At 46.8% G+C, this 13663-nt stretch overlaps 2 protein-coding genes across 2 annotated transcripts; both read left to right on the forward strand.

Annotated features, from left to right (window-relative positions):
- Positions 1–173: 173 nt before the first annotated feature.
- prlL_3 (MFS transporter) lies at positions 174–2049 on the forward strand (the record flags this gene model as incomplete). The annotated part of the gene is made up of 6 exons (XM_031146015.1): positions 174–524; positions 580–786; positions 840–1285; positions 1345–1451; positions 1517–1792; positions 1862–2049. The coding sequence occupies 6 exons, from the start codon at positions 174–176 to the stop codon at positions 2047–2049; spliced, it is 1575 nt and encodes a 524-aa protein (XP_031008414.1).
- Positions 2050–12201: 10152 nt separating this feature from the next.
- On the forward strand, positions 12202–13366 carry LHYA1_G001029 (uncharacterized protein; the record flags this gene model as incomplete). The annotated part of the gene is made up of 3 exons (XM_031146016.1): positions 12202–12324; positions 12378–12621; positions 12774–13366. 3 exons carry the CDS (start codon positions 12202–12204, stop codon positions 13364–13366), a joined length of 960 nt encoding a protein of 319 aa, XP_031008413.1.
- Between the last annotated feature and the right edge of the window lie 297 nt (positions 13367–13663).

The following is a 13663-nucleotide window of genomic DNA, read 5'->3' on the forward strand; positions in this document are numbered from 1 at the left end:
GTGGAAAAGTTACCCCACGGGCAGTACCTCCGTAGGTATCCTTCCCATCTGGGTATATAATCCCTTCCTACCCCGCCGTTCCGCTCAAGTCACTTCATTCCAATTTGCCTCAAATTCTTTTTCTCTTCGCACTTTTTGCAATATCCCCAACCAGAGGCCGATAGCGGCTAATAATGGCGACTGCCAGGGAGAATTACGAGCTCGGTTTGGTTGGCGCAGACATAGAATCTGGAGAAGATGATAAAGACCAGATCCAACATGTGGACAATAAGGCAAAGGACATTCAAGGTCCCACAGTCGCCAACAACGCTAGACCAGCTTTCGAGCCTCCTGAATACGTGCGGAACATGACTCCAGAACAACGAATTTCGATCGAGCGTAAATTGAAGCGGAAGATCGATATGAGGCTGATGCCCATGATTGTGCTCATGTACATCATGAACTATCTAGATCGCAACAATATTGCTGCTGCGAAACTGGCTGGTATCATTGAGGACTTGAAGTTAAAGGGAACCCAATTCCAGGTTAGCTGCACCTTCTCTATTGACTTTCGGTTTACTAAATGATGATTCATTGCAGACATCCGTGAGCATTTTGTTCGTGGGATACCTGCTCATGCAAATCCCGTCCAACCTCTTCATGAACAAAATCGGAAAGCCAGGGATCTATCTTCCAGCTTGCATGATTGTTTGGGGTGTGATATCGACTTGCACGTCAGCATGTCAGACGTATGGAGGGCTTATTGCCTGTCGGTTCTTGCTGGGTTTCGTTGAGGCAGCTTACTTTGTAAGTCTATTGCCAACGAAAAAAAAGGTGCACTTACTAACGGTCACTCGCAGCCCGGATGTCTCTACTATCTCTCCTGTTGGTACACTCGCCAAGAACTCGGATTCCGAACCGCAATCTTCTACTCTGGGGCTCTGATCAGTGGAGCATTCTCTGGCCTCATCACAGCCGGCATTAAATCAGGTTTGGATGGCGCTCGAGGACTACGAGCTTGGCGTTGGCTGTTTATAATTGAGGGGGCTATAACGATAGTAATCGCCGCTGCTTCCCTTTTCATCCTACCGAATTTCCCGGCAACAACGGGATGGTTAACAGAGGAAGAGCGGCAGTTAGCTGTGTGGCGTCTTGAAGAAGACATCGGTCAGGAAGATTGGTCGGACTCGAAACAACAGTCTTTCAAAGAGGGCATGAAGCTTTCAATTTTAGATCCCAAAACTTATGTTTTGATGGTTATGCTCTTTGGTATTGTTGCGTCTGGATCCGTCACGAACTTTTTCCCGTAAGTATTCCGAACTCATTTCTCTCTCGATCTTTTTAATACATTCTAACAGTTCCCAGGACCGTGGTAGAAACTCTCAATTACAACGATATCGACACACTACTTCTGACAGCACCACCATACGTACTAGCCGTCATAACTACCTTCCTCAATTCATGGCACGCCGGTAAGTTTCCTGCCCTCACTCCACTTCAAACACTTTCTTTCGAATAACTACCTAACTCTATGCAGATAAAACCGGTGAGCGATTCCTCCACATCGCCATCCCCCTCTGCTTCGCAGTCTTCGCCTTCATCCTCGCCGCAGCCACCACCACCACCGCCCCCCGCTACGTCGCCATGATGATCATGGTCCCCGGTGTCTACAGCGGTTACGTCGTTTCACTAGCATGGATCAGTAACTCGATTCCCCGGCCGCCGGCAAAGCGCGCTGCGACCCTCGCGTTCGTCAATGCGATCAGTAATACGAGTTCGATCTATGCGAGTTATATGTATCCTGCATCTGCCGGTAAGTAGTTTCTTTATTTCTTGGGGAGGGATTGGAATCATTGGATGAAGCTGATAATTTGTACTGTAGCCCCGAGATATGTGGTCGCGATGAGCGTAAACTGTGCTATGAGTACGATGGCGATTTTGGGGGCGTTGGCGCTGAGGATTATTCTTATGAGGCTGAATAAGAAACTGGACCGGGGGATTTTTGTGGAGGGGGCGATCAATTCAGGTGTCACGGAGGCGGAGAAGAAAGGATTCAGATTCAGGTTATAGGGTGGCATGGGTATATTGGCTCATAATTTGCAGATCCTTTTAGCTTCATGATATACAAATCCCAGAGCATATTCATCATCCAACACACCTTCTCCCCCTAGAACTCTCGGAACCTGTATTTACCAAAGGATCTAGTTGACTATTCTGTACTGTACATATCCAATTTCTGGTGACGAGAAAAAGAAAAATGACACAGAAAACCCTCAACCGTACATGGTCTCCATAATCCAAGATCCACAGTTGACACCTCAGTTATCCACCCTCAACGCCAACAAGGCCCCTTTACTCGTAGTCTGACGGCTTAAAGACGATGTCGGCAACAGTACTCGAAAATGGAGTCTTTGCATCAAATTCTATTTGGTCGAAACCCAAGCGCTTGAGGATACCGCGTTGGTGAGGTGGAATAACGTCTTGGCCTTCATCCTCTTGTTCACCATGGTCCAAAAATCGTAACATCTTCCCAGGATTACGTTGCTCGATGATATCGACATCAATCGTCTCAGAAGTTGCGAAATGGTAGGCATAGACCATCTTGCGCTGTCCCCAACGCTTGGCTCGGCCTATGGCTTGAGTCATTGTCGATTCCCACAGCTGTTGAGCAGAGGAGCCTTTAACATAGTATGGAGAGATGAAAATAATGTGGTTGGCGCAAGTCAAGTTGCTGAGACGGGGTTAGTGTGTATCTAATGCAGCGGGAGTTAGCGCACTTACCTGCCCGCCGCAGAGGCGTCGCTGGTGTTCAGAAGTAAGACCTTCGCACCCTCAATGCTTTGACCAGCTTCAACTGCCTTCTGCTTGGCTGCTTTGGTTCCGTGCATTTCGTTCTTTTGGAAAGCCATTAATTTCTCAGAGATATTTCCTTCGCTCATCAGACCCATCACAGTAACCTCGTTGAATTGGAGAATCTCCTTGACCGCATTATGAGCCTTCTCGAATTGTACGAAGACAATGACTCGATCAGCGTCTGGAATGTGCTGGATCAGGGTCACAAATTGACCCAGCTTCTGACCACATTCATAATGGATAACCGGCTCTGGTCTGGAAAGTGCAGAGCCCGAAACATGCTGATAGGAGTGATTTGATGCTTTGCAGACAGGACAATCGCCTTCGTATCTCTCTCTGGTGCATTGGTACTTGCAAACTAGATGCCCACATTTCGTGAGCAATATTACATCGTCAGGCGATAGTTTTGATTTCTTGCAGTCGGCGCAACTGAATGACTTCGACTTCTGGCCATCGAGGACAGCTTGGAAAAAGCGCAGTAATCTTTTGTGATTGATGTAGGATATCACAAGCTGATCAAGATTAATAGTGACTTGTCGAAGTTGTGCAACGTTTTGGTTGAGATGGCTCAGAATCCCAGATTTTACTCGACCTTCTGGCTTCATCGGCTTGCCTTTATCTGCATCCTTCTGGTTCACGAGACGATAGAACGTTTTCCATTCATCCTCTGTATCAGATCTAGCGGCATATGCTTTTTTCATGAAACGCACAAGTGTTTGAGTTACTTCAGCATCTCCATGGGCACCTTCTCTTGTTCGCGCTTTCCACTTCAGAAAAGTTTCATCGACATCCTCTCTGGTTAGGTCGAGCAACTCAGCTTGCCTCAGCGCCAGTTTGATTGCGCTTTCAAGGACAAGTTCCTCACTCTTTCGTGTTTGGACTGTCGCCTCGGATTGAGTTTCGTCTCCTCCAGTATTTTAAAGCGAATTTATACCAGTGGATTGCAAAAGCAACGCCTCACGTACATCTTCACAGCCTGCAAGTGCAAGCCGGATATGGTTCTCGGCATCACTATCCGAAGATTTATTACGCAAAAGGTTTTCGAAGCCCGATGCAGCCAATAGCTGTTGAAGCTCCTGGTAGAATGCCCACTCACGGTCAGTTTGGCGCACAATTGGGTAAAGCTCAACAGATTTGATTCCACTCAAGTCCGAAGCTTCCTGTGAATTTTTAGCTCGCGAAATTGATTGCACTTGTGAGAAATTGGACTTACTCGTCGTGCAAATGTAACCATAAATAGCCTGCAAAGCTCATAGCGGCGCCGATGCCAGGCCCGACTATGGACCTGTGTGAAAGACCAGAACTTTTCAGCATCTATATTATGACTCAGCAATTAGGTTCAAACAAACGCGTTCAAAGGGGGCCTACTTGTCATGTCGTCCGTTAGCGTAGGAGAGTAGTCATCGATACCTAGATTAATTTTGAGAAACGTCGCCATCGTCTTAACATCTTCGAATGACCCTAGTGGAGGCGTGCCGGAGAGAATCCAACGGCTTTCGGATCTGATGCCTTCAAATATAGTCTCGAAATCTTTAAAGTAGGTGAACTCATCCACAATAAGACGACTAAAAGAAAACATTTCAAGAACAGGCGACTTTAAAGTCTCCCAGCTTTTCAGCTTCTGTAAATCGTGAAAGTAGGGTTGTCTCTTCTCAAGCTCATCGTCTTCAGAAGTCGATTGAATCTTGGTTTCGAGAGCCACATCATCCTTGACTGTACCCTCGGAGTCAGTAAAGTCTTCATCAACCGATCTGCCACCTTTCTTCTTTGCCCCATTAGCCTTAGCAATTACTGGACCCTTGCGCTTTAGCGTTTTGCCGGAGTCTTGCTTGGATATGTAGGCCTTTCCGCTAACGCGCTTTGAAGGTACCGGCACCTCGTTCTCCTGAGCCTCTTTGACATCTTGCGTGAATTGTTCTCTCAGCTTGCGGCCAAAGTTGGAAGGTCTATCACGCAGCGATTCAACGTTCTGGTGAACCGTCGTAAAAGCGTTCCTACGCCAGGTTGACTTGGCTCTCCTCGTAGCCTGGTCATCAACCTCGACCACTCCTGCAAAACGGGCGAGAAATGCTTTGTACTGACTGCCTCGAAAGACACTCATAGTTATGATAACAATGTTCTTTTCCCGAAGCTCGGAAATGGTGGTATTCTTCAGATCAGCAATATGCTTGATAACTAGAGTGTTTTTCCAGTATTTATTGCCGAGAAATTTCTTGATCTCCTTGTGCCATTGATCGGGCAGGTGATTGGGAACTACTATAAGAGTAGCCTTGAGAGGAATTGCCCCCTTGATGGTCTTCTTGGAGTGCTTTTATCATCCTCTACCCACTTTTGAATAAGTGCAAGGGAAATGATGGTCTTGCCAAAACCGACATCAAATGCCAATATTCCTCCCCGCCGAGTAATTTTGCGGGTTGCTCGTCCTTCAGCACGATAGCCCAAATGAACAGCATTTGCCTCAACTACTTCTTCTTCGACGAAAGATTTTGGGCTACCCTCCTGCTCTTGCATCCAACTCAATGCTCGCAATTGTTCCAAGCGGAGTTGCATGTTATTTGCGAGAATTGGCTGCTCTGCTGGCTCTCGGTGCTGATTATCCATAAGCTTGATGGATTCAAATACTGGCTTAACGTTTGACTCGCTGTCAGTAACGAGTCTCCACGACGTTGAATAATCAGTGGCGTCTGGAGCTGAGTTGAACACCAACGTTGAAACTGCCCTGTGCACCAGAGTTTCCGCATCTACGCCAATCTGAATAGTGATATTCCCACCATCGAGGAAGTATAATATTGTCACTGGAGATGGTCGTGCCTTCAAGGCTTGCTCGCGCTCGGATGCTTCTCGAGGGTCCTCGTGAGGAACTTACTTACCATGTTCGTTGAAACACCAGAGTAGCTTGGGTGGATTGGGCGAGCACCTAAGGCAAGTATTAGGTTTATCTGAGTAGTGAGTACATTGCAAATTTTGCTTTTGCTCTTCGTGGCCCTTCATAACAAGGCCTTTCTGGAGCATCCACCGGAATTCATGCGTGAAATCGGCTTCTGTCGATACATCAACCTCGGCCCATCGATTTTGAAGCCAGGTCCTCAATGGTCTATCCTCAAGTTTTGTTTGGCACTCGAAAACTGCAAGCGGCTCGCCACAAGGTAGCTGCAGAGATACTTGAGCTGGTAGAAGATGATACTTCACGAGCTCCGTATCGACGTGAGCGCTAAAGGAGATGCCTTTGAAATCCGTCCAAGTGCCATCCGTATGAATTTTGATCTTCTGTTGCCTCTTGACTTTGTTCTCGAGATAAAAATCTTCTGCATCAAATTGGTACCTGGCGAGAGCAGCAGATCGGCCTTGTCGACCAAACGAGGGGTCAGCTGCCAGGCGCGTTGCCTTGGGCTGACGAAAGGACGAGTCTTCGATATGTGCTACAGAATGGCGGTGCTGTAACTTTTCCAACCGTCGCTGGTCCTCTGTGAAAACGAACGTATGGTCCCTAGGATTGCCGCGGCGAAGGTGATGTTCCAAGAAAAGGAACAGCGGACGCCCAGTCTCTGTTCCATCCATCTTAGCATGGAGAGAGTTGAACGCCTGGCCACATTCTTGTGACAGTTTGTACTGGCCACGGATGTCGCGTTCAAAGCATCTGTCATCAAAATCATTCACCTGGACGTCGATGTTGCTACACACATATGTATCCGTGGCGTTCAAAAGGCCACAATGATTCTCATATGATGGAAGCATGGGGCCCGTCATCGATAGGAGTGCATCGAACTCGCGAGCTTTTGGTAGCCATATTTCCCAACAGCCCTGAAACATATTTTCTTCGCGTCCAGATGCTGTCATTCTCGCGATAGGGAACGCACGAAGGTAATTTCCTATTTCGGAACCGAGAGGCTCTTTCTCTACATTGGCGTATAGTTTCCATTCAACGTTGCTGTCGGAGATAGTGCCCAATAGTATCGCACTGGAAGAGCTGTACTCAATCTCCCATTGCTCACGCCGGCGGATATGACGTAGGTACACCTCTGATTGCAATGCTTTCTTGACTTGTTCCAGATTGGCTTGCCATGTACTGTCATCGATGTAAGTACGGTTTTCGTGGGTGATCTTCCTGATCATTTTGTCGAGCATTGACGGGGACGTCTTTCTATCAAATGCAGACAGACGAATTTTCATTGGCATGCTATTCCTGAGCATAGTTTCGAATTTGACTGGATCAATGCGAGGCTTGATATCAAGTGGCTTGTAATTGTGCTTTGGCTCTTTGCCACATGTGAGGCAAGTGGTGTGTTTACACACGGTACATTCTTGGAAATCGGAGATCTTGACGGTGTGACGGCTCTCACAATAACATAATCTTTTTGCCAAATGAGCTTGTTTTGTAACGTCGTCGCAAAGCAACTTCATCTCATATGATGCTGCGCTCGAGGATTTTTCAGTTAGGGGACTCTTCTTGGCTAGTTCATGCTTAACGACCTCTTCACCCAAAGGGTCGGAATAGGTAAATTTTGTATGGAATAGGGATATAGCAGCAAGTATGCAAACTCCTACGACAGTAGAAGTCATAGCATTACCAGCAAGATTCGTCAGCTGCGGCTCAGTAAAGCGGCTCAAATCCAATCTTGAGGTAGGTAGACCTTGGAGGGCTAGACTTTCAAGGCCAGACAAGCGGCCACCTCGAATAGTGGGGAAGGGACGACCGCTTGGAGTTGGCACCTATGAGACCTTGTGGCATGCTGTCTGTGTCGAAAAAAACATTTTGTGATAACTGAAGCATCCTCCTAGAAAATGATCAAGTTAACATTTTGTCTGAAAAATACTAGTATGAGATACAAAACGTACATATAGTAACGGTCATCAAAGCCTCGAATGAGACTTCGCAAATGTGCGACATTGAACGTATCCAGGATTCTTTCAGTGTACCCTATCACATTCCGGTGAAACCAGTCAGGAAGAACGAAACAGGCCTCGTTGACCCATTTAACATGCTTTCGCTCCTGACCAAGAGCCAATTCATGGCGATAGTTACGATATCCGATTTTGCACGCCTCCCACGGCGTGCTCTTCTTATCCCTGGCAACATCATCGCTCCATTTCATGGAAGAAGAATCGAAGAGCGGATCATCGGAATCCAATAGCATCCACTCGACAGGGACACTCGCTCGATGTTGTAGTTTGACTACCATGTCTGCCCACTGGTCCAGAAGCTTACTAAGCTCTTGAGGCTCGCGGTACCGATGTGTTACTTCGTTCATAGCATAGGATTCGCCGTCCATGAAATGTTCCATATCTACACATATCATATAGCCTCGGTCTCTTGTATGTGGAAGGTAGAAGTTTTTTGTATCCAACTTCATAAATCGTGATGCGTAATGAATTTCGCTCATGTAAGTGTTGATGCCCATCTCGAATGTAGACTCGCCGTTTTTATTGCTCTTTCCCTTGCCTTGAAAAGGAGCGCTGGCAACATTTTCAATAATGATGACAACAGGTCGTTTGGCGATGGCGTACCTTCTCATAGCAAAAAAGGTGTCGCCGGATTCGCCGCCTTGTTCAAGGCCTTTTTTGTTGCCATTTAAAGACGAAAAGTCTACGCAGCAGGTGCCAGCAATCAAGATATCGATCTTTTCAGGTATAATAGCTTTGCCTGCGAACGCAGTTTCGCTGTAAATACTTAGTGAAAGGAAAATTCAATCATCAAGAGTCTTAACTTACATTTCAAATGATTTGATTTCTTCGACCGTGAGTCCTCTCAGGCCAAAGAAGTCCGTGATATCTCGAAAGATCGTCGTTGACTTGAAGTTAAGGTTGATGTACGCTTGTTTCCAAGCCACGATCTCGGCACTAAGCAGATGATCGACACCGAACGACTTGGCTTGTGAAAGAAAGACTAGATCAGATTAGACTTGGCGAGCCTTGGGTAGAGTGTGTTACTAACTTTCTGCGATAATGTTCAGAGCCAAGACAGGGCTTTCTGTGCCAGAACACATCGTAGCAACTCGAATGCGTCGGCCTCTAACAAATTCCAGGAATTCGGTAACTTTGGACCCCTCTAGGCTTTGCCATCTGTCGACCAAGTCTTCGAATATTTCATTGAGGGACGTTAAGGGGGGTAGATTCTCGTCAATACCATTCTTGTACGTATATGAATCTCCTTTGATTGTCTGGTTTTCGGACTTGGGATTGGGATTGGGATTGCCCTTGTCCTTCAGCTTTGGCTTTTGTTTACCTTCCATAAAATCAGTATCTGTCAAACATCGACGCGAAGAAAAAGGAAGCCAAACCTTTTGGTTTAGATATTTCCCTAGTAGCAACTTCGCCATCGGATTCATCCTCGGCCGCAGATTTACTGCTCTTTACATTTCTTTTCCATCAGCAATATCGGTATCGTCGATGTCACTAGATTCATTGGAGGAAGGGTCGTGCTGATGATCATGCTGGGATGTAGATGTAGATGTAGATGTAGCCGAGTAATCGTCGTCGGTATCATAATCATCTTCGAGGGCATTATTATCAAGAGCTCGGCGTTTAGTGGCTCGGGTTTTCGCATGTCGAGGCAGTCTAGTTCGAGATCCATCTGGTATAAAGGGTTAGCATTGTATTCTTTAGTGTGTTCAAATGCAAGATGAGGTGCTGTCGAAGCCACCGAGGTGGAAAAGGCAAGGGAGAACAGTGATTTATTTCTGAACACGTAATAAGTGCAATACTAATCCCACCAGAGCCATCAAGTAGTAGAATAGTAGAAGCTCTTCTATATTGATACTGGTAGGTGGTGGATGTGCTGATCTCAATAGGCAGGAGAGGTGCGGTCGAAATTGATTTCTCTGCTTCCATAGCATGTCGAAGGCTCGGCATATACTCTTAGAGATGAAGATGGAGCAAATCGTAACAAGAAGACTTACATTCTCTGAGAGGAGTACTCATCATGATGGCAGGAGTATGCGATGCAGAAAATCGACATGGAAGACGGCCTGGATCGTAATAAATAGGAAAGTGTGAAGAGGGAATAAAAAATGTGCGGAAGTGGTAGATATAAAGTGGCCCCTGCGTAGATTTGTCAGGCTGGGAGGCTGCCCGAAGTTTGGATGAGAAGTATAGATAGATATTGACTCGTTGATTCGAGAATAGCCTTTTGTTTTCAAAATACGGCCAAACCAGGCAGAATTGCCATCGACTTTCTGCAGTTGCAACCAATAGTGGCTGCGAAGTAATTGTCATACTGTGATAGCAGCAACAAGAAGGTATTGATTTATATAGAAGACTGGTTGTTTACCAGCAGCAGTCATACATCTCCGCTCCGACATAATAGCTATACGAAGGATAGGCAGATGACGAGATTCGGCATGCAAGTACTCAAAACGTATCTGCTGTCATAACTAACGACCAAGCAGATAGAGAAGACGAAAGTGTGTACCAGGAGCTATACGGAACCTATACAAAGAAGACGAAGCAAACAAAACCTACTTCCGAAGTTATATCTTTCAAACCTCCACTCCTTCTGTCGGACAGATCGAACCGAACGGTGCGTGTGGCTTTCAGCAATGGCATCCTGCTTTGAAGCAGAGATGTGCTCGAAACATGGTGTCGTGGGTAGGCAGGAATCGTAGAGTACTACGGCGAGCTTGGCACCTTCGAGTTGCTTCCATATAGAAGATCGTGGATCTGACAACGGAATAACTGGGAGGGCCTCCGGTGGAACCAATCCTCTAGGCAAGAAAGGTGCTTTGATGGAAAACGAAAGTCCAGCCCAGTCATCCTGATCTCCTGGAGACATGACTCTCAAGCCGGATACATCAAATTGTTGAGATAGAGCAACTTTGCGAAGGAGCTCAGCGCCATTCAAATTTTCATTCCTATAAGAACTACTCTCTTTCTTCCCAAGTTCTGCCAAAGAATAATTCGGTAGAGGAAATTTGAGTGGCTCTATCTAGGTCTAAGTCTGATCTCGCATTCGAATCGAGTATTCTGAAGCTGGATGTACTGGACTGCCGCATGTTGTGACAAAACGACTACTCCTTCTATGGATGTGAAACTTCTGCTGTGGAAGAACAGCCTTCTTGCAAGATTAGGGTGTAGACTTATTCCCTCGTTGATGCTGTTTCCACAAGTGGCGGACGTTTCTGCTATAGTAGATGTCTTCGTTAGACGCTCTCGAGATGCTCATGGAAAACGCCGGCCAAAGTACAGGCTGAATTATACCTCACAATGACATGAATTATTTCAAGCGCAATTCATGAAAACGGTCCTATGTTGGGACGATAGAGAATTATTCCTGAGTCCAAAAGCGGGTTTGTGCAAACACCTCGTCCATGGGAAGTGTCGGCGCGGGTAGCTCGATACGAGAACCGAGTGGTTCGAAGATAGATCGTATGCAGAATGGGTCAGCTTCCATAAACAATCTTGAGTTGAAAAGCGAAAAGGTTGGGAACCCTCTAGCTTGTCTAAGGGGCTAGCTCGACGGTGAAGTCTGGCAGATGCGATGGAGGCAGACAAAAACCGGTCCGATGGTGTACTTCGAGAAAGATGTGTTCCAAGTGCGACCCACACGAGGTAAAAGTACACACCCCTTGTAAACCATTGCATTTAGCAAAGGCATAGATGTAGAACGAGTACGAGAATGGGATATATTAGTTGTCGCCGCGTGAAGAAATTTTTTAGCGCGAGCATACGTCTAGGAAGAGTGAGAACTTACTTCACGTGGAAAGCTACAAGTACGTAGATAGTACACAAGTCCCTGGAGCTCAGGGGCGATGAAGATTCTTCTCTGGTATCCTGATGTTAAGGCATGGTGAAGAAAAGACCAAGAAGAACTTTCAACAAAATGATGAACAACATTGTTTGCTTTTTCTTGAATCAGTCGCGCTTCTCTCACGTATCCCTGTTTGGTGAGGGACAATTGTTTCGGATTGGTTGCCCCAACGCCAACGATATGGCTTGATTTGGGATGGAAGTGCTCTCTAGCATATTGAGAGAGTCTCTGAGATGGAGACCAAAGTAGTAGTAAGATGAAGAGGGAATACCTGATTCTAGTTCTCCGACATACCTTCAGGAGATCATTGATAGCAGGAAATCTGGGTTTATATCCCTTCTTTGGAGATGGTGACCTTGGCGCCGCCGCAAGTGCTGCTATCAGCCGTCCGCCAAAGGGTCATTCTATCGGGTGTCCAGGATGTATGCTGTGATCTTGACCTGTGATTTAGAGCAATGGTAGAGTCGTGGGAATTTTCAATGTTGTTATGTGACTATAGGAGACGTCAATTCCGAAAAGTGGGTGGTTTCTACCCCATGCCCATAGTGCCCCAAGCTGCGCACTAAAAATCACCACTACACCCCCCCCTCAGAACAACTCTGTGCAACATATAACAATCAGAAAAGATGGTTGACCACCACCCAGATTCTGTAGATGCCAGAAACACCTTTGAAGACCTTTCCGGGGTAGATATTGCTGCATTTGCCAACCCATACGATGCCCTCATCCAGAGCTCCCAGAATGATCCAGTAAGCCCCCCTAGACTGCTTTGCCAATACCTCAGCTGATATTTGCTCCGTAGGCCAGAATACAAAATTTCTATGGAACCCATCGAACGACGAGGAACGAGCAGCAGCGAGTCAAATTACTATCACCAGATTTCTCGGGCCTCATTCTAGACCCCATCCTCCAAAAGCTCACAGACCCCTCCATTGAGCCTGGCTTTCAAGACCCAAGATACTGTATCGTGTTCTGGGCTCGACCGCCACCTCATATCCGCTCTCTCGTAGACAAGGTCCAGCAAGAGCTCTTGGCACTCGCCCCGAGTAAGTAGAGAAATCCCACGTGTATCATCCAGCCTTCATGTCGCGTGATACTGGAAAGACTCTGAAGGTTAAAACCAGGAATCTCTGTTACTAAGTCCAACCTCTCCGCCATAGCTTACTCAAATATACACGTCAATCTAACACTCCACCAGACCTCTGGGTAATGCCAATCAATAACCTCCACCTTACCGCCCTAGAAATAACCCACTCCCTGACCTCCCCCGAAATCTACTCCATCCTCTGTGCCCTCGGCTCCCCCACCATAGAAGCCATGACTGACTACCCTTACTCCCACCGAGCACGGCTCATCAAGCCCATGATATCTTACGACGGTGCTGCCCTCGCGTTGTCATTCTTGCCCGCGGCAGGGGAGACCCTTCCCTCTGGAGAAAGGACCAAAGAAGACGATGCTTTCACCTACCACCATCTCCGCCGCGACCTCTTCAACCTCGCAAAATCTACCGGCGTATCCGTAGATTCCCGCTACGTCGTTCCCTCATCGCATATCACGCTCGGTCGTTTCCTGACACAAGCTGATCATGACTCGCCCGAGAAGATGCGGGAGTGGATCAAGAAGATTGAGGATTTAAATCAGTGGTTAGAGAATGAGTGGTGGCCGAAAGAAGGGGAAAAGAGGGATGGCGCGAAGGAGTGGGTGGTAGGTATGGAGAAGGGGTTGGATTGCAGGCAAGGTACACTGTGGTATGGGGATGGGGAAACGGTGAGGTTGGGAAAGGGATTTTAGATGACGAAAGGGAGCTGAAAGTATGCAGCAGAGATGCTAGTGAAAAGTCTTTCCTTTGGCTTTATTCGAGAAGATGGAAGTTTGCCATTCTTAGATATAAAAAGAGTTCGTTTTCTGGAGTAAAGACACAGCGGGTGGTCTTACTCTAAAATTCTAGGACGTTTCCTAGCTTGCTGAAGTTTCCTCAAAGCTGACCTCAAATGTTTCTTTTTCTCTTCTTTTAAGTTGAGTAATACTAATGTCTGGCGAGTCTCGGGCTTCGAGAGAAACTCCGAGGAGCCGAGAAACCATTTGACC

The sequence above is a fragment of the Lachnellula hyalina genome (assembly GCF_007821495.1).
Source record: "Lachnellula hyalina strain CBS 185.66 chromosome Unknown contig00016, whole genome shotgun sequence".
Lineage (NCBI taxonomy): Eukaryota > Fungi > Ascomycota > Leotiomycetes > Helotiales > Lachnaceae > Lachnellula > Lachnellula hyalina.